Source organism: Pristiophorus japonicus, unplaced genomic scaffold (assembly GCF_044704955.1).
Source record: "Pristiophorus japonicus isolate sPriJap1 unplaced genomic scaffold, sPriJap1.hap1 HAP1_SCAFFOLD_981, whole genome shotgun sequence".
In the NCBI taxonomy this organism is placed as follows: Eukaryota; Metazoa; Chordata; class Chondrichthyes; family Pristiophoridae; genus Pristiophorus; species Pristiophorus japonicus.
In genome coordinates this window covers 61,955-86,757 of record NW_027254910.1, presented here as the reverse complement: position 1 = coordinate 86,757, position 24,803 = coordinate 61,955, and the positions used below count along the sequence as shown (strand labels likewise).

Here is a 24,803-nt window from a genome sequence, read left to right as displayed (position 1 = left end):
AGGGGTAGGGAGGGAGGAGGTGGAGGGGGCTGGGCTGTGGGAGGGGGGGGAAGAGAGGTGTCGGGGGAGGTGGGTGGGGGAGTGGGAGGGGAAGGGGTGGGGGGAGAGGGAGGATGGTGCAAGGGGGAAGGCGAGGGGAGAGGGAGGGGTTGAGGGGGAGGGAGGAGGGGGCTGGGGGAGGGGTAGGGGAGGGAGGAGGTGGAGGGGGCTGGGGCTGTGGAGGGGGGGAGAGAGGTGTCGGGGGAGGTGGGTGGGGGGAGTGGGAGGGGGGAGAGGGAGGATGGTGAGAGGGGGAGAGGGAGGGATGAGGGGAGGGGGGAGAGAGGTGTCGGGGAGGGGGGAGGAGGGAGGGGGAGGGGTTGAGGGGAGGGGGTAGGGGAGGGGGGAGAGGGAGGATGGTGAGAGGGGGAGGGGGCAGGGGAAGGGGAGGGGGAGAGGGGAGAGAGTTGTCGGGGGAGGGGGGAGGCGGAGAGGTGGAGAGGGAGGGGGAGAGGGAGGATGGTGAGAGGGGGAGGGGGAGGGGGAGAGGGAGGGGGAGGGATTGAGGGGGAGGGAGGAGGGGAAGGGAGGAGGGGAGGGGGAAGGGGGAGGGAGAGGGGGAGAGGGAGGGGGAGGGGTTGAGGGGGAGGGAGGAGGGTAAGGGGGAGGGGGAGATGGGAGAGAGTTGTCGGGGGAGGGGGGAGGGGGAGGGGGACGGGGTGAGGGGAGGGGAAGGGGTTGAGGGGGAGGGAGGAGGGGAAGGGGAGGGGGAGAGGGGAGAGAGTTGTCGGGGGAGGGGGGAGGGGAGATGGAGGGGGAGTGGGGGAATGGGAGGGGAAGGGGAGGGGGAGAGGGGGGTGATGGAGGATGGTGAGAGGGGGAGGGGAGGGGGGGAGGGGGGGGAGAGGGAGAGGTGGAGAGGGAGGGGGAGAGGGAGGGTGAAGGGTGGAGAGGGAGGGGGAGAGGGAGGGTGAAGGGTTGAGGGGGAGAGAGGAGGGAGAGGGGTGAGAGGAAGGGAGGAAGGGGAGGGGAAGGGGAGATGGGGGAGTGGCAGAGGGGAGGGGTGTGACTGTTACACAAGAGCATAAGAACTAGGAGCAGGAGTCGGCCATTCGGCCCCTCGAGCCTGCTCCGCCATTCAATGAGATCCTGGCTGACCTTCAACCTGAACCCCACTTTCCCGCCCAATCCCTCGATTTCCTTAATATCCAGAAATCTCTGGATCTCGGCCTTGAATATACTCAAGGACTGAGCCTCCACAGCCCTCTGGGGCAGAGAATCCCAAAGATTCACCCCCCTCTGAGTGAAGAAATTTCTTCTCATCTCAGTCCTAAATGGCCAACCCCTTATCCTGAGACTGTGTGACCCCTGGTTCTAGACTCCCCAGCCCCGGGGGGAAACACCCTCCCTGCATCTACCCGGTCAATCCCCCTCAGAATTCTGTATGTTTCAACGAGATCACCTCTCATTCTTCTAAACTCCAGAGAATATCGGCCCAGTCTGCTCAATCTCTCCTCATAGGACAAACCCCCCCATCCCAGGAACCAGTCTGGTCTACACCCCAGTGACCACACTCCAAAAGTACTTCATTTTCTGTCCGGCGATTGGCATTTCGAAACTTATTCTCATGGGCCTCTACTCATTGGAGTTCAGAAGAATGAGAGGTGACCTTATCGGAACGTATAAGATTATGAGGGGGCTCGACAAGGTGGATGCAGAGAGGATGTTTCCACTGATGGGGGAGACTAGAACTAGGGGGCATGGTCTTTGAATAAGGGGCCGCCCATTTAAGACGGAGATAAGGAGGGTTTTCTTCTCTCAGAGGGTTGTAAATCTGTGGAATTCTCTGCCCCAGAGAGCTGTGGAGGCTGGGTCATTGAATATATTTAAGGCGGAGATAGACAGATTTTTGAGCGATAAGGGAGTGAAGGGTTATGGGGAAGTGATCGGGTCAGCCATGATCGTATTAAATGGTGGAGCAGGCTCGAGGGGCCGAATGGCCGACTCCTGCTCCTATTTCTGACGTTCGTCTGTTCATGACCTCGCGGCCCACTGGCTGGAATTTGACCCCAGGTTCCCAGAGGGTGGAAGGTGAAGAGAGGGCCTCCCCCCATTGCCCCGTGACGGTCAGCCGAGAGCGCTCGCCTGCATATCCGCTCGTTTTGCATCGTCCCACGCTCGCATATCGCCACGCCGCTGCGAGTAACGAGGAAGACACTCCGGCGAACCCCAGCTCCGCTGCGCCACCTCCTGGCCGAGTCCTGCAACCCCACACCGTGACCTGTTTACATAGAGATGTTGCATTCGAAAAGTTTACATAGGAATCTTCAATGTTAAAAAAAAATGTGTGCCCCCCCCCCCTCTCCCCCCCCCTCGCCCCTCTCCCCCCCACAGGAGCAGGACAACCTGACCGATGCGGAGGAGCGCTGTGACCAACTGATCAAGAACAAGATCGGGCTGGAGGCCAAGGTCAAGGAGCTGACCGAGCGTCTGGACGAGGAGGAGGAGATGAATGCCGAGCTGACGGCCAAGAAGCGGAAGTTGGAGGACGAGTGCTCGGAGCTGAAGAAGGACATCGACGACCTGGAGCTGACCCTGGCCAAGGTGGAGAAGGAAAAGCACGCCACCGAGAACAAGGTAAGCCGCTCCGTCGCGGATCTGTCGCGTATCCCGTCGTCTGCATGTCGGCCCGTCGGCCCAGCCGCCCGTTTGCGTATCCGCCCATTTGCATATTGCCACGGCGCTGGGAATAACGAGGACGACACTTCGGTGAACCCAGCTCCACAGCGCCACCTCCTGGCCAAGTCCTGCAACCCCCATCGTGACCTGTTTACATAGAGATTTTCCATTCGAAAAGTTTACATAGGGATTTTCAATGTTAAACTCTGATTAAAAGGAAAATGTGATCCAAACATTGTGATGACAGAGACACGCACGCTATAATAATAATAATTATAACAATAACTTGTATTTGTATAGTGCCTTTAACAGAGTAAAATGTCCCAAGGCGCTTCACAACTACAGACAAACAGATAAATTTAACACCGAACACATAAGAAGAAATTAGGGCAGGTGATTAAAAGCTTGTTGAAAGAGGAAGTTTTTAATGAGCGTCTTAAAGGAGGAAAGAGAGGTAGAGAGGCGGAGAGGTTTAGGGAGGGAGTTCCAGAGCTTGGGGCCCAGGCAACAGAAGGCACGGCCACCGATGGTGGAGCGATTATAATCAGGGATGGTCAGGAGGGCAGAATTTGAAGAGTGCAGACATCTCCAGGGGTTGTGGGGCTGGAGGAGGTTACAGAGATAGGGAGAGGTGTAGGGGCTGGAGGAGGTTACAGAGATAGGGAGGGGTGTAGGGGCTGGAGGAGGTTACAGAGATAGGGAGAGGTGTAGGGGCTGAAGGAGGTTACAGAGATAGGGAGGAGTGTAGGGGCTAGAGGAGGTTACAGAGATAGGGAGGGGTATAGGGACTGGAGGTTACAGAGATAGGGAGGGGTGTAGGGGCTGGAGGAGGTTACAGAGATAGGGAGGGGTGTAGGGGCTGGAGGAGGTTACAGAGATAGGGAGGGGTGTAGGGGCTGGAGGAGGTTACAGAGATAGGGAGAGGTGTAGGGGCTGAAGGAGGTTACAGAGATAGGGAGGAGTGTAGGGGCTAGAGGAGGTTACAGAGATAGGGAGGGGTATAGGGACTGGAGGTTACAGAGATAGGGAGGGGTGTAGGGGCTGGAGGAGGTTACAGAGATAGGGAGGGGTGTAGGGGCTGGAGGAGGTTACAGAGATAGGGAGGGGTGTAGGGGCTGGAGGAGGTTACAGAGATAGGGAGGGGTGTAGGGGCTGGAGGAGGTTACAGAGATAGGGAGAGGTGTAGGGGCTGGAGGAGGTTACAGAGATAGGGAGGGGTGTAGGGGCTGGAGGAGGTTACAGAGATAGGGAGGGGTGTAGGGGCTGGAGGAGATTACAGAGATAGGGAGGGGCGAGGGCCATGGAGGCATTTGTAAACAAGGATGAGAATTTTGAAATCGAGACGTTGTTTAACCGGGAGCCAATGTAGGTCAGTGAGCACAGGGGGTGATGGGTGAGCGGGACTGGGTGCGAGTTAGGACACGGGGGCAGTGAGCACAGGGGGTGATGGGTGAGCGGGACACGGTGCGAGTTAGGACACGGGGCAGTGAGCATAGGGGGTGATGGGTGAGCGGGACTCGGTGTGAGTTAGGACACGGGGCAGTGAGCACAGGGGGTGATGGGTGAGTGGGACTGGGTGTGAGTTAGGACACGGGGTAGCGAGCACAGGGGGTGATGGGTGAGTGGGACTTGGTGCGAGTTAGAACACGGGGCAGTGAGCACAGTGGGTGATGGGTGAGCGGGACTTGGTGCGAGTTGGGACACGGGGCAGCGAGCACATGGGGTGATGGGTGAGTGGGACTGGGTGTGAGACGGGGCAGTGAGCACAGGGGGTGATGGGTGAGCGGGACTCGGTGCGAGTTAGGACACGGGGGCAGCGAGCACAGGGGGTGATGGGTGAGTGGGACTCGGTGCGAGTTAGGACACGGGGGCAGCGAGCACAGGGGGTGATGGGTGAGTGGGACTCGGTGCGAGTTAGGAAACGGAGGCAGCCGAGTTTTGGATCATCTCTAGTTTACGTTGGGTAGAACGTGGGAGGCCGGCCAGGAGTGCGTTGGAATAGTCAAGTCTGGAGGTAACAAAGGCACGGATGAGGGTTTCAGCAGCAGAAGAGCTGAGGCAGGGGCATGTGTGTTGCAGAGAGGGGAGGGAGAGAATGACATGTCTTATGGGCCAAGTCCTGCAACCATCAATCAATCATCAAATCATCATCACAGGCAGTCCCTCGGAATCGAGGAAGACTTGCCTCCACTCTAACAGTGAGTTCTGAGGTGACTGAACAGTTCAATACAGGAACCACAGTCCCTGTCACAGGTGGGACAGACAGTGGTTGAGGGAAGGGGAGGGAGGGACTGGTTTGCCGCACGCTCCTTCCGCTGCCTGCGCTTGCTTTCTGCACGCTCTCGGCGACGAGACTCGAGGTGCTCAGCGCCCTCCCGGATGCACTCCCTCCACTTAGGGCAGACTGGTCTTTGGGCCCAGGGACTCCCAGGTGTCGGTGGGGATGTTGCACTTTATCAGGGAGGCTTTGAGGGTGGTCCCTTGTAACGTTTCCTCTGCCCGCCTAGGGCTTGCTTGCCGTGAAGGAGTTCTGAGTAGAGCGCTCGCTTTGGGGAGTCTCGTGTCTGGGGACATGTGGGGCTGTCGAGAGGATACTTCCCCTCATGAGGGAATCTAGAACTAGAGGCATAGTCTCAGAATAAGGTCGCTTTTTAAAAACTGAGATGAGGAGGAATTTCTTCTCTCAGAGGGTTGTAAATCTGTGGAATTCTCTGCCCCAGAGAGCTGTGGAGGCTGGGTCATTGAATATATTTATATATTCTCACCCTTTAATATCCCACCCAGTCGAATCCCACTCTCCCTCTCACTCTAACCCTTTAATATCCCACCCAGTGTAATACCACTCTCCCCCACACCCCCCCCTTTAATATCCCACCCAGTCTAATACCACTCTCCCCCACACCCCCCCCTTTAATATCCCACCCAGTCTAAGGCAGAGATAGACAGGTTTTTGAGCGATAAGGGAGTGAAGGGTTATGGGGATCGGGCGGGGAAGTGGAGCTGAGTCCATGATCGGATCAGCCATGGTCGTATTGAATGGCGGAGCAGGCTCGAGGGGCCGAATGGCCGACTCCTGCTCCTATTTCTTGTGGATAGCTCAGCTCCACCGCGCCACCTCCTGGCCAAGTGCCGCAAGCACTGCGTGACTGTTTACATGGAGATTTTCCATTCGAAAAGTTTACACAGGAATTTTCAATGTTAAACGACGGTGTAAAATGTGACCAAGAGATTAGAATGAGTAGAATGCGGGGGAAATGTAAGGTTTTTCACTTTGGGAGGACGAATAGAAAAGCGTAATATTTTTTAAATGGTGACACACTATTAAATGTTGGTGTTCCGGGAGATTTGGTTGTCCTTGTGCAAGAAACACTGAAAGCGAGCATGCAGGTACAGCAAGCAATAAGCAAGGCAAATGGAATGTTGTCCTTTATTGCGAGGGGGTTGGAGTATCAGAGTGAGGAAGTCTTGCTACAATTGTACAGGGGCCCTGGTGAGACCACACTTGGAGTACTGCGCACAGTTCTGGTCTCCTTATCTAAGGAAGGATATACTTGCCTTGGAGGTGATACAAGAGAGGTTCACCAGACTGATTCCTGGCATCAGAGGGTTGTCCTATGAGGAGAGATTGAGCAGACTGGGCTGATACTCTCTGGAGTTTCGAAGAATGAGAGGTGAACTCATTGAAACACACCAGATTTTTGAGGGGGATTGACGGGGTAGATGCAGGGAGGGTGTTTCCCCCCCTGGGCTGGGGAGTCTAGAACCAGGGGTCACACAGTCTCAGGATAAGGGGCCGGCCATTTAGGACGGAGCTGAGGAGGAATTTCTTCACTCAGAGGGTGGTGAATCTTTGGAATTCTCTGCCCCAGAGGGCTGTGGAGGCTGGGTTTTTGAGTATATTCAAGACGGAGATAGACAGATTTCTGGAGTCTAGGGCGATCGAGGGATCGGGCGGGAAAGTGGAGTTGAGGTCGAAGGTCAGCCGTGATCTCATTGAATGGCGGAGCAGGCTCGAGGGGCCGAATGGCCGACTCCCGCTCCTAATTCTTCTATTCTAATCGAAGATGGACAGGGAGTGTGCTGTTTGTGTGCGGTGGAATAGCACTAGACTGCCACCAGCTGGCCAGACCCGGCGGAGGTTTTCTAGTCTTAAATCCTTACGCAGGTAATAAGGTGGATTCCCCACTTCTCGCAAAGAGGCATGAGTCAGGAAAATGGCACTGCCTTTGGTTGGGATAGTACAGGGTGCGGGGAGCGAGGGGGAGAGTGGGATTAGACTGGGTGGGATATTAAAGGGGGGAGTGAGGGGGAGAGTGGGATTAGACTGGGTGGGATATTAAAGGGGGGAGTGAGGGGGAGAGTGGGATTAGACTGGGTGGGATATTAAAGGGGGGGAGAGTGGGATTAGACTGGGTGGGATATTAAAGGGGGGAGTGAGGGGGAGAGTGGGATTAGACTGGGTGGGATATTAAAGGGGGGAGTGAGGGGGAGAGTGGGATAAGACTGGGTGGGATATTAAGGGAGGGAGTGGGATTAGACTGGGTGGTCAGAGATTCGATGGGCCGAATGGCCTCCCTCTGTGCTAGGTGAATCTCTCAGCTTGAAGCTGGGTTGTTGAGAGCCTTGTCTCACGGACAACATCGAACCGGTCTCAAAATAAACTGCAGAGAGAGTTAAATATAAAACTGAGTCACCATCAATCACACAGGATACAGAGACAGTTTACAGCACATGGGACAGTGTCGAGGGAGCTTTACTCTGTATCTAACCCGCTGTACCTGCCCTGGGAGTGTTTGATGGGACAGTATAGAGGGAGCTTTGCTCTGTATCTAACCCCCTGTACCTGCCCTGGGAGTGTTTGATGGGACAGTGTAGAGGGAGCCTTACTCTATATCTAACCCCGTGCTGTACCTGCCCTGGGAGTGTTTGATGGGACAGTGTAGAGGGAGCTTTCCTCTGTATCTAACCCCGTGCTGCACCTGCCCTGGGAGTGTTTGATGGGACAGTGTAGAGGGAGCTTTACTCTGTATCTAACCTCCTGTACCTGCCCTGGGAGTGTTTGATGGGACAGTGTAGAGGGAGCTTTACTCTGTATCTAACCCCCTGTACCTGCCCTGGGAGTGTTTGATGGGACAGTATAGAGGGAGCTTTGCTCTGTATCTAACCCCCTGTACCTGCCCTGGGAATGTTTGATGGGACAGTGTAGAGGGAGCTTTACTCTGTATCTAACCTCCTGTACCTGCCCTGGGAGTGTTTGATGGGACAGTGTAGAGGGAGCCTTACTCTATATCTAACCCCGTGCTGTACCTGCCCTGGGAGTGTTTGATGGGACAGTGTAGAGGGAGCTTTACTCTGTATCTAACCCCCTGTACCTGCCCTGGGAGTGTTTGATGGGACAGTGTAGAGGGAGCTTTACTCTGTATCTAACCAAAGGCCTTCACCTGTGCGATACCATTCTACGATTCAATGCTTGCAGGTGAAGAACCTGACGGAGGAGATGGCTGCCCTGGACGACATCATCGCCAAGCTGACCAAGGAGAAGAAAGCCCTGCAGGAGGCGCACCAGCAGACCCTGGATGACCTCCAGGGGGAGGAGGACAAGGTCAACAGCCTGACCAAGGCCAAGTCCAAACTGGAGCAACAGGTGGACGATGTGAGTATGTCTGCCCCACCTTCCCACCCCACACACACAGAGCAGGAAAGGCCCGGTCTCCGTCCCCGGCCTGTGAACAGCCACCTCCCCGCGCACCCCGCCTCACACAGAGCATATGATAGTAATTTTGTTACAATTACTTCTTCAATAAGGAGGGAGAAGAGTAATATATCGCTCCATCTAGTGCACGACTGTGGTAACACAGACCCCTCCCCCCCCCCACACACCCCAGTAACTGAGCCCCCTCCCGCGCCCCCCCACACACACCCGGTAACTGAGCCCCTCCGCACCCAGCCTCCTCCCGCCACACACAGAGTATATAATGATAATTTTGTTACAATTACTTCTTCAATAAGGAGGAAGAAGTGTAATATATAGCTCCACCTAATGCCCTACTGTAGTAACTCAGGCCCCTCTCCCCCACTCTCCCCCAGTAACTGAGCCCCTCCCCCCCACACACACAGAGCATATGATGATAATTTTGTTCTAATTACTTCTTCAATAAGGAGGGAGAAGTGTAATATATAGCTCCATCTAGTGCACTACTGTGGTAAAAGCGGCTTCTCCCCCCCCCACACACCCCAGTAACTGAGCCCCTCCGCACACACCCCCACACACACCCTGGAAACTGAGCCCCTCCCCCGCTACACACAAACACAGCATATGATGATAATTTTGTTATAATTACTTCTTCAATAAAGGAGGGAGAAGTGTAATAAATAGCTCCACCTAATGGACTACTGTGGTAACACAAGCACCTCCCCATCCCCTCCACCCCCGGTAACTGAGCCCCTGCGCACCCAGCCCCCCACACACAGAGCATATGATGATAATTTCCTTATAATTACTTCTTCAATAAGGCGGAAGAAGTGTAATATATAGCTCCGTCGAGTGGACTACTGTGCTAACACAGGCCCCGCCCCATCCCCACGCACTCCAGTAACTGAGCCCCTCCCCTTCACACACCCCAGTAACTGAGCCCCTCCCACCACAACACCCCAGTAACTGAGCCACTCCCCCCACACACCCCAGTAACTGAGCCCCTCCCCCCCCACACACAGAGCATATGATGATAATTTTGTTATAATTACTTCTTCAATAAGGAGGGAGAAGTGTAATATATAACTCCATCTAGTGGACTACTGTGGTAACACAGGCCCCTCTCCGAACACACACCCCCATTAACTGAGCCCCTCCCCTTCCCCCCCACACTTACACACCAGTAACTGAGCCCCTCCCCCCCACACATAGAGCATATGATGATAATTTTGTTATAATTATTTCTTCAATAAGGAGGGAGAAGTGTAATATATAGCTCCGCCTAGTGGACTACTGTGGTAACACCGGCCCCTCCCCCCATCCCCCATAACTGAGCCCCTCACCTCCATACACAGAGCATATGATGATTATTTTCCTATAATTACTCCTTTAATAAGGAGGGAGATGTGTAATACATAGTTTCATCTCGTGGACTACTGTGGTAACGCAGGCACCTTCCCAACCCCACAACATCCCCCCCCCTGAGTAACTGAGCCCCTCCCACACATCCGCCGGTAATTGAGCCCCTCCACACCCACCCCCCCCACACACACAGCATATGATGATTATTTTGTTATAACTACTTCTTCAATAAGGAGGGAGAAGTGTAATATATAGCTCCATCTAGTGCACTACTGTGGTAACAGCAAGCACTTCCCCACCCCACAAGCCCCCCCGCTAACTGGGCACCGCGCCCCCCTCATCCCCCCCCGGTAACTGAGCCCCTCCCTCCACGGTAAATGAGCTCCTCCACACCCACCCCACTGCCACACACACACAGCATACGATGATAATTTTGTTACAATTACTTCTTCAATAAGGAGGGAGAAGTGTAATATATAGCTCCATCTAGTGCACTACTGTGGTAACACAGGCCACTCACCACACCCGTCACCGCCCCCTCCCCGCGCCCCCCCCCCCACCACCACCAACTGGAGAGCTCATTTTCGGAATGGGAGGTGATCTCATTGAAACACACAAGATTCTGAGGGGGATTGACAGGGTAGATGCAGGGAGGATGTTTTCCCCCGGGCTGGGGAGTCTAGAACCAGGGGTCACAGCCTCATGATAAGGGGTCGGCCATTTAGGGCTGAGATGGGTTAAGAGTTTCTTCACTCGGAGGGAGGTGAATCTTTGGAATTCTCTGCCCCAGAGGGCTGTGGAGGCTCCGTCGTTGAGTATATTCGAGGCGGAGATCGAGAGATTTCTGGACTCTGGGGGAAAGCGAGGCATCGGGCGGGAAAGTGGGCTTGAGGTCGAAGACCAGCCGCGATCTGGTTGATTGGCGGAGCAGGCTCGAGGGGCCGAATGGCACAACTCTTGCTCCTAAATCTAATGCAGAAATGAACGCTTAATTTCCCCCGTCCCCTAAACCTCGTCTCTTCCTCAGCTGGAGGGTTCGCTGGAGCAGGAGAAGAAAGTACGGATGGACCTGGAGAGGGCCAAGAGAAAACTGGAAGGGGACATCAAACTCTCCCAGGAGAACGTCATGGACCTCGAGAATGACAAGCAGCAGGTGGAAGAGAAGCTGAAGAAGTAAGTCACAAGAAATAGGAGCAGGAGTCGGCCATTCGGCCCCTCGAGCCTGCTCCGCCATTTAATACGATCATGGCTGATCCGATCATGGACTCAGCTCCACTTCCCCGCCCGCTCCCCATAACCCTTCACTCTCTTATCGCTCAAAAATCTGTCTATCTCCGCCTTAAATATATTCAATGACCCAGCCTCCACAGCTCTCTGGGGCAGAGAATTCCACAGATTTACAACCCTCTGAGAGAAGGAATTCCTCCTCATCTCAGTTTTAAATGGGCGGCCCCTTATTCTGAGACTATGCCCCCTAGTTCTAGTCTCCCCCACAAGGGGCTGAATGGGCCTCATCGTGTTCCCTTTAAGGCAACAGCCTTTCAATGCTGAAGACAATCAAGGGAGACCCACACTGTCGGAGGGGCAGTACTGAGGGAGACCCACACTGTCGGAGGGGCAGTACTGAGGGAGCGCCGCACTGTCGGAGGGGCAGTACTGAGGGAGCGCCGCACTGTCGGAGGGGCAGTACTGAGGGAGTGCCGCACTGTCGGAGGGGCAGTACTGAGGGAGAGCCGCACTGTCGGAGGGGCAGTACTGAGGGAGCGCCGCACTGTTGGAGGGGCAGTACTGAGGGAGCGCCGCACTGTTGGAGGGGCAGTACTGAGGGAGCGCCGCACTGTCGGAGGGGCAGTACTGAGGGAGCCCCGCACTGTCGGAGGGGCAGTACTGAGGGAACGCCGCACTGTTGGAGGGGCAGTACTGAGGGAGTGCCGCACTGTCGGAGGGGCAGTACTGAGGGAGCGCCGCACTGTCGGAGGGGCAGTACTGAGGGAGCGCCGCACTGTCGGAGGGGCAGTACTGAGGGAGCCCCGCACTGTCAGAGGGGCAGTACTGAGGGAGCGCCGCACTGTCGGAGGGGCAGTACTGAGGGAGTGCCGCACTGTCGGAGGGGCAGCACTGAGGGAGAGCCGCACTGTCGGAGGGGCAGTACTGAGGGAGCGCCGCACTGTCGGAGGGGCAGTACTGAGGGAGCGCCGCACTGTCGGAGGGGCAGTACTGAGGGAGCCCCGCACTGTCGGAGGGGCAGTACTGAGGGAGCGCCGCACTGTCGGAGGGGCAGTACTGAGGGAGCGCCGCACTGTCGGAGGGGCAGCACTGAGGGAGAGCCGCACTGTCGGAGGGGCAGTACTGAGGGAGCCCTGCACTGTCGGAGGGGCAGTACTGAGGGAGCCCCGCACTGTCGGAGAGGCAGTACTGAGGGAGCCCCGCACTGTCGGAGGGGCAGTACTGAGGGAGCGCCGCACTGTCGGAGGGGCAGTACTGAGGGAGCCCCGCACTGTCGGAGGGGCAGTACTGAGGGAGCCCCGCACTGTCGGAGGGGCAGTACTGACGGAGCGCCGCACTGTCGGAGTATATCGGGGTGGAAGTTGGTGATGGAGACATGCCCTTTCTCTTGTTCCTGATGTTTCTCCCTGTCCGTGTTCACTCCCCCAGGAAAGAGTTTGAAGTCAGTCACCTGAACAGCAGGATTGAGGATGAGCAAGCCCTGTCTGTTCAACTACAGAAGAAACTTAAAGAGCTCCAGGTAAAATGTAAAATGTCTGTGTTCAATCATTCCTGATAGATTTCACCTAACTCTTCAAGTACGCCAAAAGAAAGTTTTGGAGAAAATTGACTTCGAGGAAAGGAGGGGGACAGAAAGCAATTAGCCAACCCTCTGTCGTTGTGAAAATGTTGGAGTCCATTATTAAAGAAGCAGTGTGTAGAAAATTCATCCTCACAGGCAGTCCCTCGGAATCGAGGAAGACTTGCCTCCACTCTAACAGTGAGTTCTCAGGTGACTGAACAGCCCAATACAGGAACCACAGTCCCTGTCACAGGTGGGACAGACAGTGGTTGAGGGAAGGGGAGGGTGGGACTGGTTTGCCGCACGCTCCTTCCGCTGCCTGCGCTTGCTTTCTGCACGCTCTCGGCGACGAGACTCGAGGTGCTCAGCGCCCTCCCGGATGCACTCCCTCCACTTAGGGCGGACTGGTCTTTGGGCCCAGGGACTCCCAGGTGTCGGTGGGGGATGTTGCACTTTATCAGGGAGGCTTTAAGGGTGGTCCCTTGTAACGTTTCCTCTGCCCACCCTGGGGCTCGCTTGCCGTGAAGGAGTTCCGAGTAGAGCGCTTGCTTTGGGGAGTCTCGTGTCGGGGGGGCCATGTGGACAATGTGGCCCTGCCCAGCGGAGCTGGTCGAGTGTGGTCAGTGCTTCGATGCTGGGGATGTTGGGCCTGGTCGAGGACGCTAACGTTGGTGCGTCTGTCCTCCCGGGGGATTTGCAGGATCTTGCGGAGACAGCGTTGGTGGTATTTCTCCAGCGACTTGAGGTGTCTACTGTACATGGTCCATGTCTCTGAGCCATACAGGAGGGCGGGTATCACTACAGCCCTGTAGACCATGAGCTTGGTGGTGGATTTGAGGGCCTGGTCTTCGAACACTCTGTTCCTCAGGCGGCCGAAGGCTGCACTGGCACACTGGAGGCAGCGCTGTGTGGTGAGGACAGGCTGGTGGAGGACCTTTGTCTTACGGATGTTTAGCGTAAGGCCCATGCTTTCGTACGCCTCAGTAAATACGTTGACTATGTCCTGGAGTTCAGCCTCAGAACGTGCACAGCTCTGCCCCCCAGTCATCAAGATCCACGGCCTGGCCCTGGACAACGTGGACCATTTCCCATATCTCGGGAGCCTCTTATCAACAGGAGCAGACATTGGCGACGAGGTCCAACACCGCCTCCAGTGCACCAGTGCAGTCTTTGGCCACCTGAGGAAAAGGAAAAACCAGGCCCTCAAATCCACCACCCAGCTCATGGCCTACAGGGCTGTAGTGATACCCGCCCTCCTGTATGGCTCAGAGACATGGACCATGTACAGTAGACACCTCAAGTCGCTGGAGAAATACCACCAACGCTGTCTCCGCAAGATCCTGCAAATCCCCCGGGAGGACAGACGCACCAACGTTAGCGTCCTCGACCAGGCCCAACATCCCCAGCATCGAAGCACTGACCACACACTCGACCAGCTCCGCTGGGCAGGGCCACATTGTCCGCATGGCCCCCAGGCACGAGACTCCCAAAGCGAGCGCTCTACTCGGAACTCCTTCACGGCAAGCGAGCCCCAGGTGGGCAGAGGAAACGTTACAAGGGACCACCCTCAAAGCCCTCCCTGATAAAGTGCAACATCCCCCACCGACACCTGGGAGTCCCTGGGCCCAAAGACCAGTCCGCCCTAAGTGGAGGGAGTGCATCCGGGAGGGCGCTGAGCACCTCGAGTCTCGTCGCCAATTGCGAGCGTGCAGAAAGCAAGCGCAGGCAGCGGAAGGAGCGTGCGGCAAACCAGTCCCACCCTCCCCTTCCCTCAACCACTGTCTGTGACAGGGACTGTGGTTCCCATATTGGACTGTTCAGCCACCTAAGGACTCACTGTTAGAGTGGGGGCAAGTCTTCCTCGATTCCGAGGGACTGCCTGTGATCATGATGATCTATGGGCAAATACACAAGCTCAGAAACAGCGAGGGGACCTGAGGGAGGGAGGGAGGGGGTTAGTAGGAGTATGTGTGTGTGTGTTTGTGTGTCTTAGACCCACGCGGCAGAGCCTGGTCTTCAATCGTCTTGGATCCCCTTGCCACTGGACCAAGACCCAGCTCTGTCAAGCCCGCTTGGTGGCTGGTGTGCAACGGTCACCCCACGTTGAAAGAATTCACGCACAGGCATCTTCCACCCTTCAAAATAACGTTCGAGACCTGGCCACATGGGTCACATCGGTCATCTTGGAACTTATTTTGTTGTGAAACCAAGTCATCCTCGATTCCGGGGGACTATCTAAGAAGAAGAAGGTATCATCCAAGGTATATGGAGACCAGAACTGTGCACAGTGCTCCAAGTGTGGTCTAACCCAGGTATATGGAGACCAGAACTGTGCACAGTGCTCCAAGTGTGGTCTAACCCTGGTATATGGAGACCAGAACTGTGCACAGTGCTCCAAGTGTGGTCTAACCCAGGTATATGGAGACCAGAACTGTGCACAGTGCTCCAAGTGTGGTCTAACTCAGGTATATGGAGACCAGAACTGTGCACGGTGCTCCAAGTGTGGTCTCACCCAGGTATATGGAGACCAGAACTGTGCACAGTGCTCCAAGTGTGGTCTAACCCAGGTATATGGAGACCAGAACTGTGCACGGTGCTCCAAGTGTGGTCTAACCCAGGTATATGGAGACCAGAACTGTGCACGGTGCTCCAAGTGTGGTCTAACCCAGGTATATGGAGAGCAGAACTGTGCACGGTGCTCCAAGTGTGGTCTCACCCAGGTATATGGAGACCAGAACTGATTCCCTGGTGTGTGTGTCTCTTTCTCTATCTCTCTCCCTGTCTGTCTCTCTCACTCTCACTCTCCCTTTCTGTCTCTCTCTCTCTCTCTCTCTGTCTCTTTCTCTCCCTCTGTCTCTCTCTCTCCCTCTGTCTCTCTCTCTCTCCCTCTCTCCATCTCCCTCTGTCTCACTCTCTATCTCTCCCTCTCTCTATATCTCCCCCCCTTTCTCTCTTTCTCACTCTCTCTCTCTCTCTCACACATTCTCTTTCTCTCTCCCTCTGTCTCTCTCTCTCACTCTCCCTCGGCCCAACTCTCTCTCTGTCTCTCTCTTACTCTCTCTCTGTCTCTCTCTCTCTCTCTCTCTCTGTCTCTCTCTCTCTCTCTCTCTCTCACACTCTCTCGCGCTCTCTCCCTCACTCACTCTCTCTCTCTCACTCTCTCATTCACTCTCTGTCTCTCTCCCTCCGACTCTCACTCACTCTCACTCTGTCTCTCTCCCTCCGACTGTCACTCACACTCACTCTCTCGCGCGCTCTCTCTCTCTCACTCTCTCTGTCTCTCTCCCTCCGACTCTCACTCACTCTCACTCTGTCTCTCTCCCTCCGACTGTCACTCACACTCACTCTCTCGCGCTCTCTCTCTCTCTCTCACTCTCTCTGTCTCTCTCCCTCCGACTCTCACTCACTCTCACTCTGTCTCTCTCCCTCCGACTCTCACTCACTCTCACTCTGTCTCTCTCCCTCCGACTCTCACTCACACTCACTCTCTCGCGCTCTCTCTCTCTCTCACTCTCTCTGTCTCTCTCCCTCCGACTCTCACTCACTCTCTCTGTCTCTCTCCCTCCGACTCTCACTCACTCTCTCTGTCTCTCTCCCTCCGACTCTCACTCACACTCACTCTCTCGCGCTCTCTCTCTCTCTCACTCTCACTCTGTCTCTCTCCCTCCGACTCTTATTCACTCTCACTCTGTCTCTCTCCCTCCGACTGTCACTCACACTCACTCTCTCGCGCTCTCTCTCTCTCTCACTCTCTCTGTCTCTCTCCCTCCGACTCTCACTCACTCTCACTCTGTCTCTCTCCCTCCGACTGTCACTCACACTCACTCTCTTGCGTTCTCTCTCTCTCTGTCTCTCTCCCTCCGACTCTTATTCACTCTCACTCTGTCTCTCTCCCTCCGACTGTCACTCACACTCACTCTCTCGTGCTCTCTCTCATAGAAACATAGAAACATAGAAACATAGAAAATAGGTGCAGGAGCAGGCCATTCAGCCCTTCTAGCCTGCACCGCCATTCAATGAGTTCATGGCTGAACATGCAACTTCAGTACCCCCTTCCTGCTTTCTCGCCATAACCCTTGATCCCCCGAGTAGTAAGGACTTCATCTAACTCCCTTTTGAATATATTTAGTGAATTGGCCTCAACTACTTTCTGTGGTAGAGAATTCCACAGGTTCACCACTCTCTGGGTGAAGAAGTTTCTCCTCATCTCGGTCCTAAATGGCTTACCCCTTATCCTTAGACTGTGACCCCTGGTTCTGGACTTCCCCAACTTTGGGAACATTCTTTCTGCATCGAACCTGTCTAAACCCGTCAGAATTTTAAACGTTTCTATGAGGTCCCCTCTCATTCTTCTGAACTCCAATGAATACAAGCCCAGTTGATCCAATCTTTCTTGATAGGTCAGTCCCGCCATCCCGGGAATCAGTCTGGTGAACCTTCGCTGCACTCCCTCAATAGCAAGAATGTCCTTCCTCAAGTTAGGAGACCAAAACTGTACACAATACTCCAGGTGTGGCCTCACCAAGGCCCTGTACAACTGTAGCAACACCTCCCTGCCCCTGTATTCAAATCCCCTCGCTATGAAGGCCAACATGCCATTTGCTTTCTTAACCGCCTGCTGTACCTGCATGCTAACCTTCAATGACTGATGTACCATGACACCCAGGTCTCGTTGCACCTTCCCTTTTCCTTATCTGTCACCATTCAGATAATAGTCTGTCTCTCTGTTTTTACCACCAAAGTGGATAACCTCACATTTATCCACATTATACTTCATCTGCCATGCATTTGCCCACTCACCTAACCTATCCAAGTCACTCTGCAGCCTAATAGCATCCTCCTCGCAGCTCACACTGCCACCCAACTTGGTATCATCCGCAAATTTGGAGATACTGCATTTAATCCCCTCGTCTAAATCATTAATGTACAATGTAAACAGCTGGGGCCCCAGCACAGAACCTTGCGGCACTCCACTAGTCACTGCCTGCCATTCTGAAAAGTACCCGTTTACTCCTACTCTTTGCTTCCTGTCTGACAACCAGTTCTCAATCCACGTCAGTACACTACCCCCAATCCCATGTACTTTAACTTTGCACATTAATCTCTTGTGTGGGACCTTGTCGAAAGCCTTCTGAAAGTCCAAATATACCACATCAACTGGTTCTCCTTTGTCCACTTTACTGGAAACATCCTCAAAAAATTCCAGAAGATTTGTCAAGCATGATTTCCCTTTCACAAATCCATGCTGACTTGGACCTATCATGTCACCATTTTCCAGATGCACTGCTATGACATCCTTAATAATTGATTCCATCATTTTACCCACTACTGAGGTCAGGCTGACCGGTCTATAATTCCCTGTTTTCTCTCTCCCTCCTTTTTTAAAAAGTGGGGTTACATTGGCTACCCTCCACTCCATAGGAACTGATCCAGAGTCAATGGAATGTTGGAAAATGACTGTCAATGCATCCGCTATTTCCAAGGCCACCTCCTTAAGTACTCTAGGATGCAGTCCATCAGGCCCTGGGGATTTATCGGCCTTCAATCCCATCAATTTCCCCAACACAATTTCCCGACTAATAAAGATTTCCCTCGGTTCCCCCTCCTTACTAGACCCTCTGACCCCTTTTATATCCGGAAGGTTGTTTGTATCCTCCTTAGTGAATACCGAACCAAAGTACTTGTTCAATTGGTCTGCCATTTCTTTGTTCCCCGTTATGACTTCCCCTGATTCTGACTGCAGGGGACCTACGTTTGTCTTCACCAACCTTTTTCTCTTTACATACCTATAGAAACTTTTGCAATCCGCCTTAATGTTCCCTGCAAGCTTCTTCTCGTACTCCATTTTCCCTGCCCTAATCAAACCCTTTGTCCTCCTCTGCTGAGTTCTAAATTTCTCCCAGTCCCCAGGTTCGCTGCTATTTCTGGCCAATTTGTATGCCACTTCCTTGGCTTTAATACTATCCCTGATTTCCCTAGATAGCCACGGTTGAGCCACCTTCCCTTTTCTATTTTTACGCCAGACAGGAATGTACAATTGTTGTAATTCATCCATGCGGTCTCTAAATGTCTGCCATTGCCCATCCACAGTCAACCCCCTAAGTATCATTCGCCAATCTATCCTAGCCAATTCACGCCTCATACCTTCAAAATTACCCTTCTTTAAGTTCTGGACCATGGTCTCTGAATTAACTGTTTCATTCTCCATCCTAATGCAGAATTCCACCATATTATGGTCACTCTTCCCCAAGGGGCCTCGCACAATGAGATTGCTAATTAATCCTCTCTCATTACACAACACCCAGTCTAAGATGGCCTCCCCCCTAGTTGGTTCCTCAACATATTGGTCTAGAAAACCATCCCTTATGCACTCCAGGAAATCCTCCTCCACCGTATTGCTTCCAGTTTGGCTAGCCCAATCTATGTGCATATTAAAGTCACCCATTATAACTGCTACACCTTTATTGCATGCACCCCTAATTTCCTGTTTGATGCCCTCCCCAACATCCCTATTACTGTTTGGAGGTCTGTACACAACTCCTACTAACGTTTTTTGCCCTTTGGTGTTCTGTAGCTCTACCCATATAGATTCCACATCATCCAAGCTAATGTCTTTCCTAACTATTGCATTAATCTCCTCTTTAACCAGCAATGCTACCCCACCTCCTTTTCCTTTTATTCTATCCTTCCTGAATGTTGAATACCCCTGAATGTTGAGTTCCCAGCCCTGATCATCCTGGAGCCACGTCTCCGTAATCCCAATCACATCATATTTGTTAACATCTATTTGCACAATTAATTCATCCACCTTATTGCGGATACTCCTTGCATTAAGACACAAAGCCTTCAGGCTTGTTTTATTAACACCCTTTGTCCTTTTAGAATTTTGCTGTACAGTGGCCCTTTTTGTTCTTTGCCTTGGGTTTCTCTGTCCTCCACTTTTCCTCATCTCCTTTCTGTCTTTTGCTTTTGTCTCCTTTTTGTTTCCCTCTGTCTCCCTGCATTGGTTCCCATCCCCCTGCCATATTAGTTTAAATCCTCCCCAACAGCACTAGCAAACACTCCCCCTAGGACATTGGTTCCGGTCCTGCCCAGGTGCAGACCGTCCGGTTTGTACTGGTCCCACCTCCCCCAGAACCGGTCCCAATGCCCCAGGAATTTGAATCCCTCCCTGCTGCACCACTGCTCAAGCCACGTATTCATCTGCGCTATCCTGCGATTCCTACTCTGACTATCACGTGGCACTGGTAGCAATCCCGAGATTACTACTTTTGAGGTCCTACTTTTTAATTTAGCTCCTAGCTCCTTAAATTCGTTTCGTAGGACCTCATCCCTTTTTTTACCTATGTCGTTGGTACCAATGTGCACCACGACAACTGGCTGTTCTCCCTCCCATTTCAGAATGTCCCGCACTCTCTCACTCTCACTCTCTCTGTCTCTCTCCCTCCGACTCTCACTCACTCTCACTCTGTCTCTCTCCCTCCGACTCTCACTCACTCTCACTCTGTCTCTCTCCCTCCGACTCTCACTCACACTCACTCTCTCGCGCTCTCTCTCTCTCTCACTCGCTCTGTCTCTCTCCCTCCGACTCTCACTCACTCTCACTCTGTCTCTCTCCCTCCGACTGTCACTCACACTCACTCTCTCTCTCTCACTCTCTCTGTCTCTCTCCCTCCGACTCTCACTCACTCTCACTCTGTCTCTCTCCCTCCGACTGTCACTCACTCTCTCTCTCTGTCTCTCTCTCTCACTCTCTCTGTCTCCCTCTCTCACTCACTCACTCTCTCTCTCACTCACTCTCTCTGTCTCTGTCTCTCTCCCTCCGACTCTCACTCAATCTCTCTCTCTCTCTCTCTCTCAGGCCCGGATCGAGGAGCTGGAGGAGGAGCTGGAGGCCGAGCGAGCGGCCCGGGCTAAGATTGAGAAGCAGCGCTCGGACCTGTCCCGCGAGCTGGAGGAGATCAGCGAGCGGCTGGAGGAGGCCGGGGGAGCCACCTCCGCCCAGGTGGAGATGAACAAGAAGCGGGAGGCTGAGTTCCTCAAGCTGCGCCGTGACTTTGAGGAGGCCACCCTCCAGCACGAGGCCACCTCAGCCGCCCTACGCAAGAAGCACGCGGACTCGGCGGCAGAGCTGGGCGAGCAAATCGACAACCTGCAGCGGGTCAAGCAGAAGCTGGAGAAGGAAAAGAGCGAGTTCAAGCTGGAGCTGGACGATGTGTCCTGCAACATGGAGCAGGTCATCAAGGCTAAGGTAGGGTCACCTAGAGACCAATTGTACCATCCTCGGGTCACCTAGAGACCAATTGTACCATCCTCGGCTCACCGAGAGACCAATTGTAAAATACTAGGTTCAAAGACAGACCAATTGTAAAATCCTAAGCTCATCTTGAGGCCAATTGTAAAATCCTAGGGTCAACTAGAGACCAAATTTATAATCTTAGGGTCACCTAGAGACTAATGGTAAATGGAATGATTGGAGGCTCACTTTGAGAATAATTGAAAAAAGCAGAATCGTGGGGTCACCTGGCTATTAATAGTTAATATTCCGATCTTGTGGTCAGTTAGAGATTAATAATAAATAGACTGATCTTGGGGTCAGTTAGCATCTAGTAGCAAATATGCCAATCTTAGGTTAGCTTCTGAAACTCCTGACTTTACTCTGTATGTAACCCCATGCTGTACCTGCCCTGGGAGTGTTTGATGGGACAGTGTAGAGGGAGCTTTACTCTGTATCTAACCCCCTGTACCTGCCCTGGGAGTGTTTGATGGGACAGTGTAGAGGAAGCTTTACTCTATATCTAACCCCATGCTGTACCTGCCCTGGGAATGTTTGATGGGACAGTGTAGAGGGAGCTTTACTTTGTATCTAACCCGTGCTGTACCTGCCCTGGGAGTGTTTGATGGGACAGTGTAGAGGGAGCTTTACTCTGTATCTAACCCCCTATACCTGCCCTGGGAGTGTTTGATGGGACAGTGTAGAGGAAGCTTTACTCTATATCTAACCCCCTGTACCTGCCCTGGGAGTGTTTGATGGGACAGTGTAGAGGGAGCTTTACTCTGTATCTAACCCCGTGCTGTACCTGCCCTGGGAGTGTTTGATGGGACAGTGTAGAGGAAGCTTTACTCTATATCTAACCCCCTGTACCTGCCCTGGGAGTGTTTGATGGGACAGTGTAGAGGGAGCTTTACTCTGTATCTAACCCCGTGCTGTACCTGCCCTGGGAGTGTTTGATGGGACAGTGTAGAGGGAGCTTTACTCTGTATCTAACCCCCTGTACCTGCCCTGGGAGTGTTTGATGGGACAGTGTAGAGGGAGCTTTACTCTGTATCTAACCCGTGCTGACCTGAATTACATTCCTTGCATTAAGTGAACTCGCTGTTGCAGATTAACCTGGAGAAGATGTGTCGGATGTTGGAGGACCAGATGAACGAATATCGGACCAAGTCCGAGGAGGGTCAGAGGGTCATTAACGACTTTGCTTCAAACAAGGCCAGACTCCAAACCGAAAATGGTACATCGAAGGGGGCAAATTATTATCTGAATGGTGACAGATTAGGAAAAGGGGAGGTGCAACGAGACCTGGGTGTCATGGTACATCAGTCACTGAAGGTTGGCATGCAGGTACAGCAGGTGGTGAAGAAGGCAAATGGCATGTTGGCCTTCATAGCGAGAGGATTTGAGTATAGGAGCAGGGAGGTCTTACTGCAGTTGTACAGGGCCTTGGTGAGGCCTCACCTGGAATATTGTGTTCAGTTTTGGTCTCCTAATCTGAGGAAAGACGTTCTTGCTATTGAGGGAGTGCAGCGAAGGTTCACCAGACTGATTCCCGGGATGGCAGGACTGACATGTGAAGAAAGACTGGATCGACTGGGCTTATATTCACTGGAGTTTAGAAGGATGAGAGGGGATCTCATAGAAACATATAAAATTCTGACGGGACTGGACAGGTTAGATGCAGGAAGAATGTTCCCGATGTTGGGGAAGTCCAGAACCAGGGGTCACAGTCTAAGGATAAGGGGTAAGCCATTTAGGACCGAGATGAGGAGAAACTTCTTCACTCAGAGAGTTGTTAATCTGTGGAATTCTCTACCACAGAGAGTTGTTGAGGCCAGTTCGTTGGATATATTCAAAAGGGAGTTAGATGTGGCCCTTACGGCTAAAGGGATCAAGGGGTATGGAGGGACAGCAGGAAAGGGGTACTGAGGTGAATGATCAGCCATGATCTTATTGAATGGTGGTGCAGGCTCGAAGGGTCGAATGGCCTACTCCTGCACCTATTTTCTATGTTTCTATGTTTCTATCCTCTGGGACCATTCTAGCCAATGATCTCTGCACCCTCTCCAAAGCCTTGAAATCAGTAAAGTTCACCAGTAAAGGGTCAGTACTGAGGGTGTGTCATACTGCACTGTCGGAGGGGCAGTACTGACGGAGCCCCGCACTGTCGGAGGGGCAGTACTGAGGGAGCGCCGCACTGTCGGAGGGGCAGTACTGAGGGAGCGCCGCACTGTTGGAGGGGCGGTACTGAGGGAGCGCCGCACTGTCGGAGGGGCGGTACTGAGGGAGTGCCGCACTGTCGGAGGGGCAGTACTGAGGGAGCCCCGCACTGTCGGAGGGGCAGTACTGAGGGAGCGCCGCACTGTCAGAGGGGCAGTACTGAGGGAGTGCCGCACTGTCGGAGGGGCAGTACTGAGGGAGCGCCGCACTGTCGGAGGGGCAGTACTGAGGGAGCGCCGCACTGTTGGAGGGGCAGTACTGAGGGAGCGCCGCACTGTCGGAGGGGCAGTACTGAGGGAGCGCCTCACTGTCGGAGGGGCAGTACTGAGGGAGCGCCGTACTGTCGGAGGGGCAGTACTGAGGGAGCGCCATACTGTCGGAGGGGCAGTACTGAGGGAGCGCCGCACTTTCGGAGGGGCGGTACTGAGGGAGCGCCGCGCTGTCGGAGGGGCGGTACTGAGGGAGCGCCGCACTGTCGGAGGGGCAGTACTGAGGGAGTGCCGCACTGTCGGAGGGGCAGTACTGAGGGAGTGCCGCACTGTCGGAGGGGCAGTACTGAGGGAGCGCCGTACTGTCGGAGGGGCAGTACTGAGGGAGCGCCGTACTGCGCTGTCGGAGGGGCAGTACTGAGGGAGTGCCACACTGTCGGAGGGGCAGTACTGAGGGAGCACCGCACTGTCGGAAGGGCGGTACTGAGGGAGCGCTGTACTGCGCTGTCGGAGGGGCAGTACTGAGGGAGCGCCGCAATGTTGGAAGGCCAGTACTGAGGGAGCGCCGTACTGATCCCTCAGTGAACATCACTAAAACAGATGATCTGGGTCATTATCACGTCGCTGTGTGTGGGAGCTTGCTGTGCGCAAATTGCCGCCCGCGTTTCCCACAATACAACTGTGAGCACACTCCAAAAATGTACTTCATTGGCTGTGAAGCGCTTTGGGACGTCCGGTGGTGGTGAAAGGCGCTATATAAATGCACGTCTGCCTGTCTTTCATTCTTTACAGGGGAGCAGGCCAGGCAGCTGGAGGATAAGGAGGGTCTGATCTCACAACTGACCCGCAGCAAGCTCTCCTACACGCAGCAGGTGGAGGATCTGCGCAGGCAGATGGAGGAGGAGGTCAAGGTGAGCCGGACAGGCCTCCGCTTCATTCTCGTCCTGTGCTGAGTTTCCCCGTCAGTGGCGCGTCCCCCGGCCAACAAACCCTGCTGTGTCGGCCAAGGAGTGGGGGGGGGGCAAGGGGGGAGTGTGGAGAGACAGGTGGAGGAGAGGAGGGGGAGAGAGGTCCGGGTGTAACCAGCCCAGGGGGAAGGGGTGAGTGGGACTCGTGGGAGGGTTCGGGGGAGAGGGTGAGTGGGGGGTGGGGAGGGGGAGGGGGGTAGAGGAGGAGAGGGGGATCGGGGGGGGATCGGGAGATTGGGAGAGAGGGGGGAGAGAGGGATCGGGGAGGAGAGGGGGGTCGAGGGGAGAGGGATATCAGGGGGATCGGGGGTCGAGGGGGATCGGGGGGAGAGGGGGATCGGGGGGGAGAGGGGGGATCGGGGGAAGAGGGGGGAGAGAGGGATCCAGGAGAGAGAGAGGGATCGGGGGGAGAGAGGGATCAGGGAGCGAGAGGGATCGAGGGGAGAGAGGGATCGAGGAGTGGGGGGATCGAGGGGAGAGAGGGATCGAGGAGTGGGGGGATCGAGGGGAGAGAGGGATCGAGGGGAGAGAGGGATCGAGGGGAGAGAAGGGGGTGATCGGGGGGAGAGAGGGATCGAGGGAAGAGGGGGTGATCGGGGGGGGAGAGAGGGATCGAGGAGTGGGGGGGATC

General features: G+C 54.3%; 1 protein-coding gene across 1 annotated transcript in view; it reads left to right on the top strand.

Annotated features, from left to right (window-relative positions):
- Positions 1 to 24,803, top strand: part of LOC139258431 (myosin-7-like) — a gene marked incomplete at both ends in the record, with an annotated part of 135,436 nt that overhangs the window by 51,796 nt on the left and 58,837 nt on the right. The window contains 7 exon segments of the mRNA XM_070874781.1: positions 2,280 to 2,616; positions 8,135 to 8,311; positions 10,740 to 10,885; positions 12,368 to 12,458; positions 20,362 to 20,751; positions 21,886 to 22,012; positions 23,997 to 24,115. Coding sequence (XP_070730882.1) covers positions 2,280 to 2,616; positions 8,135 to 8,311; positions 10,740 to 10,885; positions 12,368 to 12,458; positions 20,362 to 20,751; positions 21,886 to 22,012; positions 23,997 to 24,115 — 1,387 coding nt within the window.